This window comes from Corythoichthys intestinalis, chromosome 4, assembly GCF_030265065.1.
Source record: "Corythoichthys intestinalis isolate RoL2023-P3 chromosome 4, ASM3026506v1, whole genome shotgun sequence".
In the NCBI taxonomy this organism is placed as follows: domain Eukaryota; kingdom Metazoa; phylum Chordata; class Actinopteri; order Syngnathiformes; family Syngnathidae; genus Corythoichthys; species Corythoichthys intestinalis.
This window is the reverse complement of record NC_080398.1, coordinates 15,527,839-15,550,548: the sequence shown is the minus strand read 5'-3', so window position 1 is coordinate 15,550,548 and position 22,710 is coordinate 15,527,839. Positions and strand designations below refer to the sequence as shown.

Here is a 22,710-nt window from a genome sequence, read left to right as displayed (position 1 = left end):
AGAAAAATTGAAAAAAAAACTTTTTAAAGGGTAAATATTTCAAAAAGAAAATCTCGACCACTCCTTGATGTCTGCGATTTCTGCATCGCGTCCCTTGTTATATTACCATGTTTCACCCATAAAATCCCCCCAAAATCCAGCTGTGGCCTTTCACAGCTGTGTCTTGAAAGTCAGTTATACATCCTACATGGAGTTTTTGGATCCAAACAAGTTAAGTACGCGATAATATCTCGTTAAAGTCATTGCGTCTGTACTGCTGCTCTCGCGTGCTCCCACCTCCAGATAGGGTTTCGCTGTTTAATTAATTAATTAATTAATTAATTTTTTAAAATGCCCTCCTGTTCAAAATTTTTCTTCCCCCAGAAAATTGAGATTTTAAGCTTTCCAATGATGTATCACACATGCACATAGGACAATTTTGAAATTCGTCAAGATTGGGAGTCTCAGAGCGGATATATAAATCGCTTTAATCACAGCTTAACACTTAATTAATCGTAATTAATCGCAATTCAAACCATCTATAAAATATGCCATATTTTTCTGTAGATTATTGTTGGAATGGAAATATAAGACACAAGATGGATATATACATTCAACATACTGTACATAAGTACTGTATTTGTTTATTATAACAATAAATCAACAAGATGGCATTAAAATTATTAACATTCTGTTAAAGCAATCCATGGATAGAAAGACTTGTATTTCTTAAAAGATACAGTAAATGTTAGGACAAGTTATAGAAATTTTATATTAAAACCCCTCTTAATGTTTTCGTTTTAATAAAATTTGTAAAATTTTCAAACAAAAAATAAACTAGTAGCAGTAGTAGTAGTAGTTGATGGCAATAATTACACAATGTTCATGGATGGTGCTGAAGCCCATAAAATCAGTCGCACCCAAGTGCCAGCAGAGGGCAACAAAACACAAAAAAACACAAGTAACAAATGGACATGACACTCATTTTAATCTGTTTGAGCGGGGCTTGTGCGTTAATTGCGTCAAATATTTTAACGTGATTAATTGAAAAAAATTAATTACCGACAGTTAACACGATAATTTTGACAGCCCTAATATATATATAATAATGATATTATTTTTATTTGATTTTTGTTTTTGATTGACTTTGATTGAAAAAAAAGTGTTGAACTACCTTTTTTTTAATCGAAGTGGAAAAAGTTTTGAACTTCCATTTTTTCAATTGAAGTGATTTTTCTTTTGAATATATACAGTATATTTTAGTTTGAAGCAACTTATTTTTTGATTGAATTATAAAGACACAAATGTTCTAGCCCAAATGTGGCCCAAATGCAAAACAACATTACTTCAATCAAAAAAGTTGTTTCAATTAAAAAAAAAAAAAAACAACTAAAATTTTAAAAAAGTTTTCAAATGTTTTTTTGAGTCTCAAATTTATTTTTGCATTTATTCAAATATATTTTTATTGAAATTATTATTATTATTATTTTTTAATGAAAATATACATTTTGATTGAAAAACTTTTATTTTTTAAATTGAATAATAAAGACACTAATCTACCTCCATAGTTTCGTCTGGTATAGATCTCTGAAATTGATCAAGCAGCAAAAAGCTCTAAATTTGATTTCATTGTTTGAGAAAGTTAATATTTCTTTGTAAAGCCCTGTGATCGAGTGTGTGCGTGTATGTTGTGTAGTGACGCGTGTGTATGATTACAAACATGGCAAACAAGTACAAATTTGTATATTATGATGGAGTGTGTTATTTGTGGTTTCTTGTTAGAATGTTGAAAATGTGTGAGCCCGTTTTTGTTTGTAAATGTGTATAAATGTATTAATAAAAAATAAAAAAAGTTTCGCGTGGTAAGTGGTACGCCATTTACGTAATGACGTCAAAATCGACGGAAAGCGAGAAGGCAATACAGCACAGCCGCAGCAAGCTGGACGCCTGCCTTTGCTCCCCCAAGCAAAATGACGACTATTATTTGCGTACATTTGTGGATTAATTCAATAATATGTTAATGAGCCTGTGGGTGCCTGGGAAGAAATTTCGCGGTAGAATTCAGGAACGAAGAGGAATGTCTATGAGGTTCCGCTAGGAAATGTTAGCATCGGTGATTACAAACGTCGGGGGACGCTAACCCCAATAGCCCCCCTTTTTGCAATGACCCAATCCTGATCTTTTGAAAGCCCTTCTGAGAAAACACCGTCGGTCGTGCCTTTGGCTATCCCGACGCGCGGCGGTTCCACATCCAGGATGAGAAACTGTGAGTACCAGCAAATCGACCCGCTGGCGCTGTCGGTGGCGCCCGCTTCGGTTCAGAACCAAACCGAAAAGAAGAAAGTGGAGAGGCAGCGGAAAAAATGGGAAGTGTTCCCGGGGAAGAACCGATTTTTCTGCGACGGACGGGTCATCGTGGCTAGACAGAGCGGCGTCCTCCCTCTCACACTGGGACTTATTGTTGTCACCTGTGGCCTTTTCTTTGCATTCGAGTAGGTGTTCATGCATTGCTTATTTTGGGCTATGATTGTCAAATGTTTCAGTTCATTCCGTTCATTTCTTCTAGTTGCCCATTTCTGGTGGCGCATCTGACAGTTTTCATCCCTGTGATTGGCGGAGTGCTTTTTGTATTTGTGGTCCTCTCCTTGCTGAGAACCAGCTTTACAGACCCAGGCATCCTACCCAGGGCAACCTCAGATGAGGCTGCGGACATAGAAAAGCAGATAGGTAAGATGCTCTGGTCTTATAGGCAGATGGACTAGAAGAGCTTGGCCATATGTCAATGAGGGACTACAGTACACTCCCAAACCTAAGCAGCTTACTCTAACATCACCACTGTATTTGCTCCTGACTTTATAGTTGTACACACAACATTTGAATGTTTTCTTTAAGATACCTCAGGATCCTCGTCCTATCGCCCCCCTCCAAGAACCAAGGAGATCCTCATCAACCAGCAGGTGGTCAAGCTCAAGTACTGCTTTACTTGTAAAATGTTTCGCCCTCCCCGGACGTCACACTGCAGCCTTTGTGACAACTGTGTGGGTAAGGATGTGGTGAGAAGTTGCAATCTCCATGACATTATTTTAGCTTTGTTTTTGTGGACCATTTAAAAAAGCTTGTAATAAAGGCCACAATGTTGGGAAAAAAGTGGGAATTCAGAAAAATATACGAGGGTATGCTGGTTAGTTTGCAAAGGACAACTTACTGAAAATGGGTGTTACAGCAGTACTGTATAGGGAAAAGCTGAAAATCATATTTTGGAACATTTTTTAAAAAGTTTTTTTTAAAAATACAATATATAATAAAGATCTTTTCTTTTGTAGGCTTGGGTCTAAAATCTAGGCTATGGCCTTCCTGTGTTGTTTGCACATTCAAAAAATTTGTGTGGATGTTTTTTGGTCTGTGTACTGCACCTTTAGCTCAAAGAACTCACTTGAGATTGAGATATTTTTCTGCAGTTGATACCGTTATAACAAATCGTCAAAACGTTGTAATAATTTACGTACAAATGATAAAAAAAAAAATTTAAAAAAATTTGGAAAAGTACATTCAGAAAGAATGTTAATCTCAAACTAGAAGACAAATTACAATGGGGCTTTGACCTGTTAATTTGGGGGGGACACGTCCTGTTGTTATCAGATCACTTCCTGTTAATTTGGGGTAGTTTGGGGGACAAGTTCTGTGGATATGAGATCACTTCCTGTTGATTTGGGGAAAATGGAGAACACGTTCTGTTGATATCAGGGAACTTCCTGTTGATTTGTGGATATTTCGGGGACACGTCCTGTTGCATGGCTGTCAATGGCATGGACTTACATGGGTGCCAGTTGGATGTCAATTGGCTGTCATGGTAAGTTTTGGTCAAAAATCACAACCACACAGGGTTTTCAGCCATTTAAAATAAATGGGAAATTTGGCCACACGTGGCCGTCAATGGAATCGACTTACTGTACTTAGGGGCCAGTTGAATGTCAATGGGCTGTCATGGCAAATGGTCAAAAATCACAAGGACCTATGTTTTCCTTCCATCCAAAAGGGAATAGGAAATTTAGACTTACATGGCTGTCAATGGTAACCCATTAGAAATGAATGGGACAGTTTTTGGCAAATTTTGTATACAACTTTTATGTCCCTTACTGTCCTGGAATTTTTGATGAGGAAATAATGTGATTTGGTCGAAAATTCGAGGACAAGTAGCGTTTTGAAACTTTTTTTTTTTTTTGAAACTGCATTTACAGGCGAACGAAAAATTTTAGGGAGTCGTTGGAAAAATTCCCTGCGTCGCACTAAAATTTTGGCCATGTTAATTGTTGATATTGGAAACGGTGACGGTCAATCAAACTGTTTGGGCCGTGCGGCATACCGAAGAAACGCCATTCAAAAAAAAAAAAAAAATGTTTACCATATGGGCCTTTGCCTTGCAAAGCCCCATCTAAATATCTGGTTAATCAGTGAGAGAAACAGACATATTTTTGAGAATTCCAAAATTGACCACTCATGGCAAAAAACGTTTTTGTGGCTGTATAGTTATCACAAAATAAGGTTACTTTTGTTTAAATGTTCAAACTCAAATAGACAATTTAATGTGTTTTACACATTTATTCTGTGTTTTTGAATTTTCCAAAATTTTCCAGATAATCTATGCAGTTTACAGCAAAAATAATTTTCTACCCCTTCACATTCTTCATCATACATAAACGTACAACCTTAGGGCCAACTGTTTTCATCTTGCTGTGTTAGTAACACAAAAACCTTTCAATGTCCGCTGTGTGTGTGTTCTGTTTTCAGAGAGATTTGATCATCACTGCCCATGGGTAGGGAACTGTGTGGGCAAGCGCAATTACCGATTTTTCTACAGTTTCATCATCTCCCTGTCTTTTCTGACGTCATTTATATTTGGCTGCGTCATAGCGCATATCACCTTGCGTAAGTTAACTGAGATAACTTATATCATCCTAGTGCAATACTTTGCTGTATTTTTTTTTAAAATCTTTTTTTTTTTTTTTTTTTAAATAATGCAGGTTCTCAATCGGGTAAAAACCTCATCCAAGCAATCCAGGAGAGCCCTGCCAGATATCCTTTACATGTGCCAAGTTTACTTTTTGGCTCTGTTCAACTATTTTAGAACTTTGTGTAGTTGTGGCCAGAAAGAACACAGGCTGTCAAGCTGTTCTCCTTTCTAAGCCAGTGTTTAATTGGATCAGTGTTAGCATACAGCAACGCAGATGGCTTTCAAACAGGAGGATTGCAACCTCGTGTCACTGAGTTGACGTCATCATTTAATGTACACTTGCTTTCCTAGGAAACCATTTCGACTTTTGTGGATGCTGTCATCAAGTCATTTTAGTAAATACCAATAGTTTTAGGCAAGGGCGTAGGTTTGCATAGGGACGGTAGGGACAAAACATTACCAACTTTTCAGGATGCTCAAATTGTCCCCATCAACTTTTAAGCAACCTTATTTGCGTTATACAGTGTAATGACTTCAGTTATATTGGTCAATCAGATTGTCTTCCCATATGTTGTAAGGATAGAATTGCACCTACTGATATTAAGTCAATTATTTTCATTATCTTCCGACTTACACGTACCTATTTCGACTTGCTGAATGTGCTGGTCCATTTTTTCCCCTCCTAAACGCACATTTGATTGGCTGATGACTTGACCCCCCCAACCCCCTGATATACTCACACGCACACACATTAGATATTTATGTTTTTTTTCAGCCAGCAGCAGTCACTGTAAGAAATGTAAAAAGATGTCAATGATGTGGAAGTGGGGAACACACCACTAATTTTGCTACTGAAAGTGCGACCTGCATCAAAGTTTGCATAACATTAAACTGTGTGAACCTGACCTGCAAAACTCGAGTAGGAAGGTGCTTAGAGAGAAGTGTCCTCCTGTATGTGTTTTCTACTGTTAACGTTAAATTAACTGAGAAATGTTAATTTTTTATCTATGTCGTCTTAAAGCAGCTTACGAAGGAGCTTTCATTTTTTGTTGTGGTGTTTTACCTAAGGGACAGCTCCATTTTTATTTATTTTTGTTATTCCCTGACAAAGAAGTTTTTTTTTTCAGTTATATTTAATCTCTTTATTTAGACCAGGGGTGTCCAAACTTTTTGCAAAGGGGGCCAGATTTGGGGTGGTACAAATGTGGGGGGCTGATGTCCTTTACATAGAACAATATATTTAAGCAAAATTTAGCTAGCCATTCAGTGTGTCACATTTGCTTTATAATTTTTTTAAATGAATAATTTCAACAATGTCCCAACTAGCCTTTGTGGCGTTCTCTTTCGACTCTCGGGCTCTTGCGAAATACTACTGCTGCGAAATTAAACTAGCTTTAAGTTGCTTCAATTTCTCACTGCGTCCCTGTAATCTTGTCGTACATGTCAGCGTGTCTTGTTTGGTAATATCGCCTAACATTGAAATCTTTAAAAACAGCAACTGTCTCTTTGCAAATGAGGCAAGGCACAGTTGTTGCATATTTTAGTGAAGAAATAGTCCAATTTCCACCTATCCCTGAGGTGTCGGCTGTCACAACTTTCTTTTTTTATGTTGATTGTCGCCATTTTAGAAAATGGAAGTAATGGGTCACACGGAGTAATGTTGCTTAGCCCTTAAATACCTACAACATGAAGCAATTATCAGAGAATCCCAAAATTTGAAAAATAAGGTCCTAATGAAACCATTTTTTCAAATTTGTAAAACGAAATGTCAAAATGAATATGTGTAATAAGCACTCTAATATCTATAACCCATGCTAAATCATGTTTTTTTTCTCATGGAACCTGCAGATGCATGTGTTAACTTGCATCCATCATTTTTTTTTCAAAAACGTCAAAATTCTAAATCTCAAAATCATGAAATTTTGAGGCGTATCAAATGTGATACATTTGGCGATAAAGGGTTAAAGTGCTGCTGCCTTTTAGTGGGTAAATGAGGAGCAGCATTCCGTGTGTAAGCTACTTCATATGCTGGTTGCAGTACTGCTGACCAATTTATTAAGTCTGTGTGCGGGCCAGACGTTATTGATTTTATGACAGAGGCAGGGGGCCAGATGAAATTTGACCACGGGCCGCATTTGGCCCCCGGGCCAAACTTTGGACAGGTCTGATTTAGACAATGTTAAGTGGTTTTAAGACACATGTTTATTTTCTTGAATTCCTGAATAGTTAAGATATGATTAACAAGCTTGTATGTATTGTGCATGTTATTATAATTTAGACTCACTGGCCACTTTATTAGGTACACCTGTCCAACTGCTCGTTAACACTTAATTTCTAATCATTCAATCACATGACGGCACCTCAGTGCATTTAGGCATGTAGACATGGTTTAAGACAATCTCCTGCAGTTCAAACCGAGCATCAGTATGGGGAAGAAAGATAATTTGAGTGACTTTAACCGTGGCATGGTTGTTGGTGCCAGACGGGCTGGTCTGAGTATTTCAGAAACTGCTGATCTACTGGGACTTTCACGCACAACCATCTCTAGGGTTTACAGAGAATGGTCTGAAAAAGAAAAAATATCCAGTGAGCGGCAGTTCTTTGGGCGGAAATGCCTTGTTGATGCCAGAGGTCAGAGGAGAATGGCCAGACTGGTTCGAGCTGATAGAAAGGCAACAGTGACTCAAATAACCACCCGTTACAACCAAGGTAGGCAGAGGAGCATCTCTGAACGCACAGTACGTCGAACTTTGAGGCAGATGGGCTACAGCTGCAGAAGACCACGCCGGGTGCCACTCCTTTCAGCTAAGAACAGGAAACTGAGGCTACAATTTGCACAAGCTCATCGAAATTGGACAAATAGAAGATTGGAAAAACGTTGCTTGGTCTGATGAGTCTCGATTTCTGCTGTGACATTCGGATGGTAGGGTCAGAATTTGGCATCAACAACATGAAAGCATGAATCCATCCTGCCTTGTATCAACGGTTCAGGCTGGTGGTGGTGGTGTAATGGTGTGGGGAATATTTTCTTGGCACTCTTTGGGCCCCTTGGTACCAATTGAGCATCGTTGGAACGCCACAGCCTACCTGAGTATTGTTGCTGACCATGTCCATCCCTTTATGACCACAATGTACCCAACTTCTGATGGCTACTTTCAGCAGGATAATGCGCCATGTCATAAAGCTGGAATCAGCTCAGACTGGTTTCTTGAACATGACAATGAGTTCACTGTACTCAAATGGTCTCCACAGTCACCAGATCTCAATCCAATAGAGCATCTTTGGGATGTGGTGGAAAGGGAGATTCGCATCATGGATGTGCAGCTGACAAATATGCACCAACTGTGTGATGCCATCATGTCAATATGGACCAAACTCTCTGAGGAATGCTTCGAGAACCTTGTTGAATCTATGCCATGAAGAATTGAGGCAGTTCTGAAGGCAAAAGGGGGTCCAACCCGTTACTAGCATGGTGTACCTAATAAAGTGGCCGGTGAGTGTATGTAAAAATAATGCAATTTAAATTTGTTAATAAAATCCAGACATTTTTCTGGAATTATTTTTTTTGGTAGTTTTTGAAAACAAAGGTTTGAATTGAATGGTGTAGGCTGAACCAATACACATAAAAGTTAGTATGAGTCAATACAGATTTATTTTGCATTGATCGTTAGGAATTTCCCGTCCCCAGCAAAAAGTGTACATGCAGGTTATGCAGTTCTGTCCCTACCAATGTTCGGACCAAACCTACGCCCTTGGTTTTAGGATGTTTACATTTAGTTTCTGCACTATGACACTTTTATGCCCCAAACCTCTCATATTGCAAAGCAACAATAAGAGTGGATATAATGACAAACTCAATTAGTAAGATTTGACTTTGCAATATATAATGCCTGAAATGTTTTTCTTTGACATTTTTGATTGTGTCAGACGCATTTAAGGAGATTTTAGAAGTAGGTAGATACGAACTGTCCAATGATTTGCTATACCAGAGCTGTATCATAAGTAATTTAAGAGAAATATTTCTATAATCTATTGGTAATACTGGTATTTTTCTTTAACTTATATACTGTGGTGGAGTTGGTTATTTGTTTCTTCTCCATCTGGTCCATTCTGGGCCTCTCAGGATTCCATACCTACCTAGTAGCCTCCAACCTTACGACAAACGAAGATGTAAGTAAACCTAACGTGACGAAAGATGAATTTCTCCACTACATCCAATAACTATCATGTGTCTTTCTATGTTTATTCTATAGATCAAGGGCTCCTGGTCAAGTAAAAGGGGTGCAGAGGAGTCTGGGAATCCATACACCTACAATAGCATCCTTGCCAACTGCTGTGTGACATTATGTGGGCCCATGCCTCCTAGGTGTGTGAAAGTAATTATCTCATAACTGCGCATATGTATGTGTCGTATACTAACAATTGATGCACTGAATAAATAAATAATGCTGCCTGGCGAAGTTGCTATGACAGATGGAACTCAACTTCACATATACTGTATGACATTATGTTCTCCTGCTGATTAGTTGACGAAACCCACAGTGGCACCCCAAGTGCTCATTGCTCTGGGCAGCAGCCAATTTAAGCCGAACTGTGTCTCATATTAATAACTTAACAAATCTGTTGTATAATTTTAGATAATTTCTGCTCTTTTTTACTTTTTGTATGTTAACAGGGCTGCAGCTATCGATTTTTTTAGTAATCGATTAATCGATGAAGTAGTTCATTCGAATAATCGAGTAATCGGGTAAGGAACATAAAAAATTAAAATACCTGAGCTGAGCCTCAAACTATATTTAAAAAAAAAGTCATAAATGAGGACCTATGTATAACAAATGAACAATTGGCTAACTTACATGGCAAAAGTCCGCTATCTTAAATGCTATAAAATGCAAACTATTCTATTCTACAAAACAGCTAAGTATACCCTTAAACTAAATTAAGAATGCATTAAAAAACATTAGCTCAAACAAAAACTTGGCTTATGTTGTCCTAAACGGGGAGCTCAATTCAGCCATGTGAAATGAGTTACATCATATTCACTGTTGCCACGAGAGGGCAGTGTATCACCCCAATCAATCAACGCCACTTTAACGATACTCGAAGCAGCAAAATTTAATTCAAATCTTTTTTGTAATCTAATTACTCAAGTTAGTCTATTAATAGTTGCAGCACTATACGGTAACCTTTTTTTGCTTCGCTTCTGGAGAAATCATTTTTACATTCTCTTTTTGGTACTTAACTATAGAATACACAAAAGGATCTTTAAGAAAAGAAAATGTCTTAAATCACAAGTGTCAAACCGATTCCAGAAAGGGCCAGGTGGGTGCTGGATTTTGTTCCAACCGATACCGTGCAGAGAGTTTAACCAATGAACTTCCTACTGAAACAAGCAGCACCTGACAAAGTTTAACTGATTACACATGTAAAAGATCTGATTGGTGAAAAGGTGTCCTCTTCATTGGTTGGAAAGCAAACCTGCACCCACTTGACCCTTTCTGGAATCTGTTTGGCACCTGTGTCTTAAATGGTTGCTTCCAAGTAATTCACATTCCAATCAATCAACAGTAAGTTTCGCTCAAATAACTAATGATCATGTATATTGTTACTCATAAACTTCACCTGCACAGGTTTTTAAGTTCCGTAACTTGTTTAACTTGTTGACACAGCAAATTATAAAACACTGACGTCATTTATGTTCGGCAGCCTGATTGACAGGAGAGGCTTCGTGCCGTCTGAGGAGTCCATCCCTTCAGCGTCAGAGATCGAACTGCCTTCCTTCGCAGCCAAGAATGATGCAAACATGGTAGGGTGAACCTGTATGTTCCCCCCATCCCTCCCTCATTTATTTAAAAAGGATCTCCCATGTATATGACCCTCGGCTTTTGTTTGTATACCCATTCCTTACAGTGGATCGTTTGATCAGATGGAATTTCAAACATTTAATGCTTGCTGCTTAAGTGGTTTCGATGATGCCTAAATAATCTCATTAATTAATGGTTTTCTTTGTTTTGTTCTTGTATCTGTCTTGGATGTTACTCAAAAGAAAAAAGTCAATTCCCCTGCCATATGCTTGTTCAAAAAAGGTTTGAATGCGTGTTGAGCTTGTTGGACTGCATTATGTTCAACCAGTCTAAAGGCCGAGTTATATGCCGCGTCAGACCTACGCCGTCAAGGAAGAACCGAGTTACGACCCTACGCCGTAGCCTGACGCGCGCCTCTCGAATTTTCTAACCTTCGCGTCACGTATGACGTGGCGAAAACGGACTGTGATTGGTCCGCTCAGTCTGTTGTTTCCGGTTTAGCGCGAAATCACCGCCATTGTAGAATAGAATCAAACATTATTTTCTACACGCAAAAATACAGTCCCTTGCAAAAGTATTCGGCCCTCTCGAACCTTGCAACCTTTCGCCACATTTCAGGCTTCAAACATAAAGATATAAAATTTTAATTTTTTGTCAAGAATCAACAACAAGTGGGACACAATTGTGAAGTGGAACAAAATTTATTGGATAATTTAAACTTTTTTAACAAATAAAAAACTGAAAAGTGGGGCGTGCAATATTATTCGGCCCCCTTGCGTTAATACTTTGTAGCGCCACCTTTTGCTCCAATTACAGCTGCAAGTCGCTTGGGGTATGTTTCTATCAGTTTTGCACATCGAGAGACTGACATTCTTGCCCATTCTTCCTTGCAAAACAGCTCGAGCTCAGTGAGGTTGGATGGAGAGTGTTTGTGAACAGCAGTCTTCAGCTCTTTCCACAGATTCTCGATTGGATTCAGGTCTGGACTTTGACTTGGCCATTCTAACACCTGGATACGTTTATTTTTGAACCATTAATTGTAGATTTGGCTTTATGTTTTGGATCATTGTCCTGTTGGAAGATAAATCTCCGTCCCAGTCTCAGGTCTTGTGCAGATACCAACAGGTTTTCTTCCAGAATGTTCCTGTATTTGGCTGCATCCATCTTCCCGTCAATTGTAACCATCTTCCCTGTCCCTGCTGAAGAAAAGCAGGCCCAAACCATGATGCTGCCACCACCATGTTTGACAGTGGGGATGGTGTGTTCAGGGTGATGAGCTGTGTTGCTTTTACGCCAAACATATCGTTTTGCATTGTGGCCACAAAGTTCAATTTTGGTTTCATCTGACCAGAGCACCTTCTTCCACATGTTTGGTGTGTCTCCCAGGTGGCTTGTGGCAAACTTTAAACGAGAATTTTTATGGATATCTTTGAGAAATGGCTTTCTTCTTGCCACTCTTCCATAAAGGCCAGATTTGTGCAGTGTACGACTGATTGTTGTCCTATGGACAGACTCTCCCACCTCAGCTGTAGATCTCTGCAGTTCATCCAGAGTGATCATGGGCCTCTTGGCTGCATCTCTGATCAGTTTTCTCCTTGTTTGAGAAGAAAGTTTGGAAGGACGGCTGGGTCTTGGTAGATTTGCAGTGGTCTGATGCTCTTTCCATTTCAATATGATGGCTTGCACAGTGCTCCTTGAGATGTTTAAAGCTTGGGAAATCTTTTTGTATCCAAATCCGGCTTTAAACTTCTCCACAACAGTATCTCGGACCTGCCTTCCTTGTTCCTTGGTTTTCATAATGCTCTCTGCACTTTAAACAGAACCCTGGGACTATCACAGAGCAGGTGCATTTATACAGAGACTTGATTACACACAGGTAGATTCTATTTATCATCATCGGTCATTTAGGACAACATTGGATCATTCAGAGATCCTCACTGAACTTCTGGAGTGAGTTTGCTGCACTGAAAGTAAAGGGGCCGAATAATATTGCACGCCCCACTTTTCAGTTTTTTATTTGTTAAAAAAGTTTAAATTATCCAATAAATGTTGTTCCACTTCACGATTGTGTCGCACTTGTTGTTGATTCTTGACAAAAAAATTAAATTTCAGATATTTATGTTTGAAGCCTGAAATGTGGCGAAAGGTTGCAAGATTCAAGGGGGCCGAATACTTTTGCAAGGCACTGTAGATCAAGCAGACGGGAGTATCATCGAAGAGCAAGTCTCGTCAAGACATTATTGTGATTGCGAAATGGCAAGGTCGGCGATTTGGGGGGGGGGGGGGGGGGCGCGATTTTTTTTAAAAATGGAAGAACCACCGAGACGTGTGTGTTCGGAATCGAGTGGCCACACGAAGCGGTGACCCAGTCGGCCAAAAACTGCCAACTTTTTATCACTTTATGTCGTATTTTTGGTTGGTGCACTTCATCATTTATTTTTTTATCTAAAATTTTACACATTTTATTCAAATGAAAACATTAAAAGGGGTTTTAATATCAAATTATTGTAACTCGTACTAACATGTCTTTCTATCCAAGGTACCCTTTAAACTAGGGGTGTGACAAAATATCGAAATGGTGATATATCGTGATACGTTGTATCCCAAAAGGTTATCGATATGCACCTGCCAAGAATCGAGATATTGTTTTTAAAAAGGTGTCAATTTCTAAAAAAAAAAAAAGGAACCAAGAAGTTGCTACCAAACTCTTCCACCATAAAAGTGTCTCAGTTAACTCTAAGACTGCATTGACGGTGCTCGACGCCCAATACATTTAGATTGGGAACGTTCGTTCATTCAAAACCAGAGCATTCAGTCATTCTGTCCGATTCTCAGGGCATTTACAGGTCATTTCCTGCTGAGTTTGAGTTACTGCCTATTTATTTGGGTGATTCCTAGGTCACTTCCTTTTCTATAACTCAAAATAAACAGGAATTTACCCATAAAATACCCCAAACTCAACAGGAAGTAACTGAAAATCAACAGGTAAATGACCTTGATGACCAAATGTGAAGTAATTTCATAAAATGCCAAATAGGGTCACAATTAAAGTAATTAAACATTGTCCAACAAATAAAGCATGAAAAAATAATTTATATGTTGTATATTTGACAAAATAGTCGCGTTTCCGAAGTTCGAGCCTGAAAGGGGACGAACCGGAAGTGATACGTCACACCGAGAACAGCGATGGCAGTGCTCCATGCGGCCGCCATACAAAGCCCTTCAAACAATGATTGAAACAGCGATATAAGTGATAAATCGAGCGCAAGTGAGGAGATCCAAGTTTTTGAAGAGTTGGAGGAAGAGAAGGAGGTTGGAATTTTATGTTGGACCGTACATGTATTAGCCAAACGCTAATCAGGATGCAAACAATGTGCCCAGACTACCTGACTACCTGGAATGGAGACAAGACCCATCGAGATTACAAGATTGGTAAAATATAGGCTGTTATTATGCATGTCAGGTAAATAAACCACCTACTATTGCCTGGGATAAAAGAAACGTTTTGACAAATCCCCGATCATGTTGTGGAATGAAGAAGTAGAAGCTAGCGACGTTAGCTTTTATTTACCTGACATGTTTCGGCGAACACTTCCGCCTTCGAGGACCCTCTGACGAAGGCGGAAGTGTTCCCCGAAACATGTCTGGTAAATAAACCACCTACTATTGCCTGGGATAAAAGAAAAGTTTTGACGAATCCCCGATCATGTTGTGGAATGAACAGTAGAAGCTAGCGACGTTAGCTTTTATTTACCTGACATGTTTCGTCGAACACTTCTCCCTTTGAACCCTCTGACGAAGGCCGAAGTTTTCGCTAAAACATGTCAGGTAAATAAACCACCTACTATTGCCTGGGATAAAAGAAAAGTTTTGACGAATTTATAAGTGTAGGCAAAATGAACTCTATACAACTATGATCGGGGATTGCCACGAATTAGCTTTCGGCCAATGTCGCTAGCTTCTACTGTTCATTCCACAACACGATTGGGGTTTTGCCTCGAGTTACCTTTCGGCTAATGTCGCTACCTTCTACTGCTCATTCCACAACAGTTGGCAGCTCTGCTTTGACAAAGTCATCAGTCATCTGTCCAAAAATCACACTTTTTTGCAAATCCTTGATCATAAGCAGACGGGTTGAGGAAGCAGGCATCTTCGAAGTGTTTGTAGCAAAGAACACTACTCGATGATGGCGTGAAATTCATGTCCGTGTACGTGCCTGCTATCCTTTGGCCACTCATACAACATTTCTTTAGATTGAGAACAATACATCGCCACACCCCGCCGTGGCTTCTTACCGAGAAGCAATACTGTTCTATGGCGGACTTTCCTTGCAGTTCTCTGTGTGACATAATTTCCAAAGACTTACGAAGATTGTCGAAGAAAAGCATTTTCGTTGTCAAGGGCGTTGCTATGGGTTAAACAAATAATCTGGAAGGGTTGCGTTAAAAAAAATAACGAAAATATGCTTATAATTGTTTAGCCATTGATATTATTCAAAAACATAGTTGGCCAACCTTACTTCACATTTGGTCTTTAAATGGCCCAAAATTACCTCATTGCCTGGCATTGGCTGCCACTGATGGCCATAGACGTTCAATCCATTTGAAGTGGGAGAGTGGCAGCGAATGAACGAATGTTCATTCGCTGCCACTCTCCCAGTTCAAATGGATTGGACGTCTACTAGTGATACTCACTCCAATCCACAGCAGAAGCTTGTTTTTCTGTTTATTAGTTGTTTGTAGGATATCCGAGAATGATTTCCTGACCAACGTATCGATAATCGTTGTATCACCATATCGCCAGATCATCGTTATCGTGAGCTTTGTATCGTATCGTGAGGTACCAAGAGGTTCCCACTCCTAATTTAAACTGTGCTATGAATTTCCATTCCCACTACATGTCCAAACACCCAAATTGTCCAGAGCAACTTTTAATGCTCACTGTTGTGCTGTATCCATTCCACTCAACAGGAGGAAACCTGTCAGGATTTTTCTTTGTCCTGCACAGCCTGAAAAACAATGCAGCGCGAATAAGGTGGATGGTAAGCATAGGGTCAATCATATCGCCACCACCTTTCTTCCTTCCATGACGTGCTGCAGTTTTTGTGCGAATCAAGTTTGGTCCGATTTTGTGATCTCTTTATCTTAACTTTTGGGTGTGTTTACTAACGCAAGTGCGCATGCTTCACTCACCCATGTTGAGATGGATGACAACCACTTTTGATGTGTTGGCACCACTGTGTTCTGTCCTCTTTGAATCTATATTTATTGGGTTTTGCATGCATGATGATAAGCAAACACTTGTTTCTCGTTCCCCTCACCGCTATAGGAGTCTGCAAGCGTTGCAGCTTCACATCCATCCTCACCTTGTTTCATGTGGTTTCCTTATGCATGCCTTTAACCATCCGCCTTGTTTCTCAACAGACTGCTTCTAGTATATCAAGCGCTGTCATCAGTCCCATTATTGCCTTCAATTTTGCTGGAAGTTATCCAAGCTAACTAACCGAAATGACACTTGAGAACAGCACTTCTTTGTCTGCTCTTGACTTGAGTTTTATTTTTATTTTCCCAAAGTGCACACAGGGCACCAAAGGCGTGCTCGAGAGGATGCTCCACTCCTCCGCCTTTTATGGTCTTTGCCTTCCCGGCACTCCAAAGACCACTCCTCTGGGTCTGGAGGTTACCAGTGCTCCAGCACGCGCCCCTGAGACACCCTCAACAGCGAGGTGCCCGCATCAGCACGCAGGCACTTCATGTCATCTGTTCTCCAGAAGCAGCACGAGCGACTCGATGCAGTCCAGCAACCCCGCGTTTCGTTTGGCATCTCCTTCGCCGTCGCTTGGTCGAGCCACGCTGGTTCTTAATGAGGCACCTGACATCGGGTTCATCCCATTACCTTGAGTGTATCAACTTGGAGGTTTTGATTTCAAGTTTGATAAAAGCACAGCAAGTGGATATTTGACTCTTAATTTTAAAAGAACCCACCACATTCCTCTACATTTCTACAGTAAAGAACATCAAGCCATTGATCCAGGTCAACGCCAGTGTTTAATTTCCTGCTCAGGTATCTTATGCAAACCGCTCTGAAAACATGTAAATGAGATTCGATTCTAGATGATAGAAGGAAAATGTCACTGTACCGACAGTGGTTCATTTTAGGGAAAACTCCTGTTAGTACTCCTGATTTTGATGGGGTTTGATCACTGGTTACTAAACGTTTCACACATAGATAAATTAATTCTAATGACCAACAGTGGTCTAACCCAGTGGTCCCCAATCTTTTTTGCACTACAGACTGGTGTGATGTGGGTCTTTTTTTCATGTAACGGCAATGTGTGGCAGAAAAATACAGTCAATATAAAATAACATGACGGGGCTGAAAATGAACATTAAGTGCAGGGAAAATGTAACTCACGCTGAATCATCCTTTTTTAACAGCGGCCTCTGCTAAAATTTGACATCAAATATCCAAAATTGCAGGCATAAGAAGGTCTTCTCTTAATCGTGAAATGTTTCTAGACTTTAGCAATCCGGTTCGCCACGAGGTATGACGCTTTCAGTGCGTTCGCGTTTTCGCTTTTTTTTGTTTTTTTTGTTTCTGTCCTTCGTGGTTGCGCTTTTTTCTTTCAAAAAATTCCAAAGGCTTATCTATTATTCCAGGGTGCTTAGTCTCTCTGTGCCGAAGCAGCTTTGAAGGCTTCATTTCCTCGTTTGGTAGCTTTTGGCCTCATATTATGTAGAGTTGACTTTAGAGACTCAGAGTCCCCTGTTGCAACAAACCCATATTTTAGGTGGGGATTCTTGGTATTGTCTGTTAACAGAGGTTTTGTTTTCCTGGAGGTTGTAGGCTCCTTTTCTGGCTCTTTACCTGTAAAAAAGCTGTTCAAAGGGGTCTGTTTTTGCAGTCATATTCGCTAGCGTGCGGACTTATCATTTCCAGGAACAAATTTGATGCGCCTACGTCATACCATAGACTTCACTATCAGTTGACGGGAATGAGGGGATAGGGCTGCTCCGTAGGGGGCCTATTTTTAAAAACTTCAAATATTTTCAAAGCCACTCGCGACCTAAAACCAAAACAAGCATCTCCCTTAGGCATATATGTCTCCATGAGCAGCGGCATAAAAAAATCAGTCGTTCCCTAATAAAATCCAGATTAATTATTTTTTATATAAGTATAACAAAACATAAAATGTCTATTGAATTCTCAGATTTTACGCTGGAAGCACAAAAATCAAATGCAGAGATGATCACCTATATATTCAGGATTAAAGCCATATTTAATGAAGTTTTTGCCTGAAATGGCGACCTAATTTTTAAAAATTTAGTGCAATTTTGACATCACTTAATTTTCACATCAAACTTAATACTTGAGGAAAGCATGCAAAATCATCTTAATTTTACTCAGCAAAAGAAATTTTTTTATTGTTCTGTATACAATCGTAACTTATTTTTGGTCGAATTCTGATGTTACTATTGCCTCAGCACATCTTGCTGGCTGTCTGGTCCTCATCATTTTCAGTTTGAAATGTTACATAAAACGCGTAAAAGTTTTTTTGTATCGACACAGAAATGTACAAATTACTATTTTTTTTTTGCCCAAAAAATGGGCAGCTGGCCGAAAATTACCTGATTATTTGAATGTAAAGTTATGCTATTGTGTATGATACAAAATCCAATTTGGCAGCCATCACAAAAGTTTTTTAAGTTGAATTTTTTTGTAAATTAATGCATAAATCCAGGAATTTCTATAGATACAAATGTAAAACAGTCTAGATTCTTGCTAAAAAGCAAAAAACAAAAAAACAAAACGGGCAGTTATCATTCATTTTACATAAATATTTAAAGGTAAAGTTATGCTAATTTTTTCTATTTTATTTTTTCCACGTTTCAAAGTGCATGCATGGTGCTATTTTATATAATAATTACCTTGAATCCTCGACCAAATCACTCTTGAGACACTCCTGCCTGCTTGTATGCACTAAAACTTTCGTCCTGTTTCCACCTAAATCCGGAGTTTGAACGCAGCATGTGTTTGAGTTTATCACAGTGAAACCCACCACGACACACTGCCAGGCCCGGCCCCCTATGGGAAACCATGGCACAATGTCTGTAGGAGCTGTTTTGTCAACTGATAGTGAAGTCTGTGGTGGTCATACATTCGTTATCGAGGACAAGAACACATAGATATATTAAAAAAAAAAAAGGATGCTAGCGCCAATGGATTTCTGTTACGAAATCGTGGCTGGTTTTATTATTAGATCTATAGAGTAAACCGGCAAATTGGTGTGTTAAGAGGCACAGGCCAGAATGCGATTCTTAATACAGTGCTGGCCAAAAGTATTGGATCCCCTGCAATTCTTTCAGATAATGCTCATTTTCTCCCAGAAAATGATTGCAATTACAAATGCTTTGGTAGTAATATCTTCATTTATTTTGCTTGCAATGAAAAAACAAAAGAGAATCGGATTTTTTTTTAATCATCACCATTTTACACAAAACTCCCAAAATGGGCAAGACAAAAGTATTGGCACCCTTTGAAAAATCATGTGATGCTTCTCTAATTTCTGTAATTAACAGCACCTGTGGCATATAACAGGTGATGGCAATAACTAAATCACACTTGCAGCCAGTTAAAATGGATTAAAGTTGACTCAACCTCTGTCCTATGTCCTTGTGTGTACCACATTGAGCATGGAGAAGAGAAAGGAAGACCAAAGAGCTGTGGACTTGAGAAGCAAAATTGTGAGGAAGCATGGGCAATCTCAAGGCTGCAAGTCCATCTCCAAAGACCTGAATGTTCCTGTGTCTACCGTGCGCAGTGTCATCAATAAGTGAAAAGCCCACGGCACTGTGGCTAACCTGTGGACGGAAAAGAAAAATTGAGAGATTTCAACAAAGATTGTGCGGATGGTGGATAAAGAACCTCGACTAACATCCAAACATGTTCAAGCTGTCCTGCAGTCTGAGGGTACAACAGTGTCAACCCGTACTATCTGTCGGCATCTGAATGAAAAGGGACTCTATGGTATGATACCAAGGAAGACCCCACTTATGACCCAGAGACATAAAAAAGCCAGGCTGGAGTTTGCCAAAACTTACCTGAGGAAGCCAAACATGTTTTGGAAGAATGTTCTCTGGTCAGATAAGACAAAAGTAGAGCTTTTTGGGAAAAGGCATCAACATAGTTTACAGGGGAAAAAAACGAGGCCTTCAAAGATAAGAACACGGTCCCCACAGTCAAATATGGAGGAGGTTCCCTTGATGTTTTTGGGGTTGTTTTGCTTCCTCAGGCACTGTACTGTTTGACTGTGTGCATGGTATTATGAAGTCTGAGGACTACCAACAAATTTTGCAGCATATTGTAGGGCCCATTGTGAGAAAGCTGTGTCTCCCTCAGAGGTCATGGGTCTTCCAACAGGACAATGACAAAACACACTTCAAAAAGCATGAGAAAATGGTTAGAAAGCACTGGAGACTTCTAAAGTGGCCAGCAATGAGTCCAGACCTGAACCCCATAGAACACTTATGGCAAGATCTGAAAATGGCAGTTTGGAGAAGGCACTCTTGAAATCTGAGACCTGGAGCAGTTGGCCAAAGAAGTATGGTCTAAAATTCCAGCAGAGCATTGTAAGAAAGTCATTGATGGATACCGGAAGCGGTTGTTCGCAGTTTTTTTGTGTAAAGGTTGTGCTACCAAGTATTAGGCTGACTGTGCCAATACTTTTATCTGGCCCATTTTTGGAGTTTTGTGTAAAATGATCATGAATTTTTTTTCATTCTCTTTTGTGTTTTTCATTGCAAGCAAAATAAATGAAGATATTACTACCAATGCATTTGTAATAGCAGTCATTTTCTGGGAGAAATTGAGCATTATCTGACAGAATTGCAGGGGTGACAATACTTTTGGCCAGCACTGTATACCCATGTAAGACTTATTCTGGCTTTCTGTTACAGGTCCAAAATGCTATTGTGTTTGTCATTTGAGGACTAAATTGTTCAAAGTGAATCAGAGTATGTCAATAGTTTGTCTAAACTATATATGTTTTGTGATGGACTGGATAAGGGGTCTATGAATGAGATTCAGTGAAGGAGTTCCAATGCGCCAAAGACAGAGTAACAATGCAATACGTAAGCCAGTTTACATTTTTTTCTTTATTCGTTACTTGTTGGTTACTTGCTCTCTGGGAATGAATTCTTTATTTGGCTAAATGTGTCCATGTAGAATACTTTTTTTGGTGTAAAAAAATGTTTTGGAGTTAGGCTGCTGAAAGTGAATATCATTCTATAAACGCTTAGCTCATTGCAGCCATCAAGCACGTTTCCCTTTCAACTTAAGCTGACTGTATTTTGCGTTAAAGTCGTATTGAATTTCAATCAAAAACAAATGTTAATTTCTTTAGTATTTAATATTCTGCCGAGCCTCAGAGAGCTATTTTAAAACCTGTGTTTCATTTGGCTCTGGGCAATTGGCGTCATAAAAAACTGACATGAGTGTTTGTGGTTAAAGCGTTTGATAGTTTTGAAGCAGAGATATGTTTGGAATGTGGCTGAGGTCGCTGCACCAGTCATTTTAATGTCTTTGTACTTATGTTCTTAGCACATCGGCATTGCAATTCTGCTTTCGAGTTTGAATGTTGGCTCTGGTCTTGCGTCGATTTTGCATGTTCTTCTTGTGCTTGCATGGCTTATATTCCTCCCACATTACATAAAAGGCATGTGTGATCATTGAGGAATTTATATTGTCCATGAGTGTGAATTTAAAAATCACTGGTTTGTTATCTGCTATTGGCTAGTGACCAGCCTAGGCTATACCCAGTTTCTCGTCCAAACCTGTCACACTAGATGGTAATATTTAGTTTTCGCCACTAGGGGCCAGAGTTTGCTCAAGAATGGCGCAGTATGATTAGACAGCAGTTCTAAGAAGTAGACCAAAAGGCCTTTGATATTCTATATATATATTTTATAAACCTGAACATAGATTTTGTCTGACTGACGATGTAACTGTTAAGCACTAACAGTTGTTAATAAAACAATCACTTTTTTTGATTTGTGTTGCTCCTCTTTGTTCCTCTCCTTTCCTCAGAATGAGTTTTTCCAATTGCGGTGACAGTAAATCAGTGATACTTGGCCTCATGGAAACAATGGAGGAGGCGCATGTTGAACACACGTGTTCAGAATGCGTGTGATGTGTGATCTCACGATGTGGATTACAGGCGCCCTAAAGCTACACTGGAAGACAGGTGAGGAATGTGTTTGAGAGTGTTGCTGAGATACAGTATATGCAACATAAAACATCTCGTGGTCAACTTCAGCACAACAGATAAACTAGCAGTGTTTGAAAATTTCTTTGGGAGTTGCCATACACAATTCAACAGACAGTATTTCAATAACACAACTGGTTTTGCTTGGCAAGATACCCAATGTCCCAGTGTTTATTCTGTGCCCAGTTATGCTTTAAGAGACCCATCACTCTGTAATTACCCAGTTTGAAAAACTGAGGAAAAATTTGTCTGGAAGCTGAGGGTACTGATGGCTGGATAGCGGGGGGCTCAGGTCAAGGTTTACAGTTTTTCTCAATTGCTTTGGTATGTTTCTCAGATCTGCATTGAAATTCTCAAAACTACTTGTTTAATCCTCACGTCACACAAATAGCAAAACATGGATTACCTGCAAAAGCCAGTTTTCTGTGCAAAATACTTTATCGCTCGAAAATAAAAATTTTGTGTCAATGAACATGTCGGTGCTGTCAGAACGACAAGTCCTTGTTTCATTGTGTACAGACAAGACGGTCAAATTGCTTAGTCATGCTCTCAGTGGAAGGCTCTGATGCTGAAGATTGTGTACATAAGTTTTGATAAAAATTGCAAGTTACACCTTTGTGTGTGGGAGATTGATTGCAAGAGACTGGACAAGATTTAGTTTACACTTACTGTTTTTACAACCTTTTTCGACCATGGCATTGCAATACAGAAAG

The 22,710-nt window shown here is 39.3% G+C and overlaps 1 protein-coding gene across 2 annotated transcripts; it reads left to right on the top strand.

Annotated features, from left to right (window-relative positions):
* Positions 1 to 1,856: 1,856 nt before the first annotated feature.
* Positions 1,857 to 21,761, top strand: zdhhc18a (zinc finger DHHC-type palmitoyltransferase 18a). 2 transcript variants are annotated; one of them, XM_057834459.1, is made up of 10 exons: positions 1,857 to 2,471; positions 2,546 to 2,706; positions 2,872 to 3,021; positions 4,768 to 4,905; positions 5,001 to 5,052; positions 8,998 to 9,100; positions 9,184 to 9,296; positions 10,637 to 10,736; positions 15,705 to 15,775; positions 16,308 to 16,456. In XM_057834459.1, exons 1-9 carry the CDS (start codon positions 2,236 to 2,238, stop codon positions 15,744 to 15,746), a joined length of 1,095 nt encoding a protein of 364 aa, XP_057690442.1. In that variant the 5' UTR covers positions 1,857 to 2,235; the 3' UTR covers positions 15,747 to 15,775; positions 16,308 to 16,456. The 2 variants fall into 2 exon arrangements, with proteins under 2 accessions (XP_057690442.1, XP_057690441.1); XM_057834458.1 differs by lacking the exon at positions 15,705 to 15,775 and having other exon boundaries at positions 16,308 to 21,761.
* The last annotated feature ends 949 nt before the right edge of the window (positions 21,762 to 22,710 follow it).

What these genes read in the sequence shown, in the direction of transcription:
- zdhhc18a (XM_057834458.1), top strand. Translation starts at nt 2,236, where the DNA reads ATGAGAAACTGTGAGTACCAGCAAATCGACCCGCTGGCGCTGTCGGTG. An exon ending in CCTTTGTGACAACTGTGTGG is followed by an intron (nt 3,022 to 4,767) that starts GTAAGGATGTGG and finishes TTCTGTTTTCAG; the next exon opens with AGAGATTTGATCATCACTGC. An exon ending in CATAGCGCATATCACCTTGC is followed by an intron (nt 4,906 to 5,000) that starts GTAAGTTAACTG and finishes TAAATAATGCAG; the next exon opens with GTTCTCAATCGGGTAAAAAC.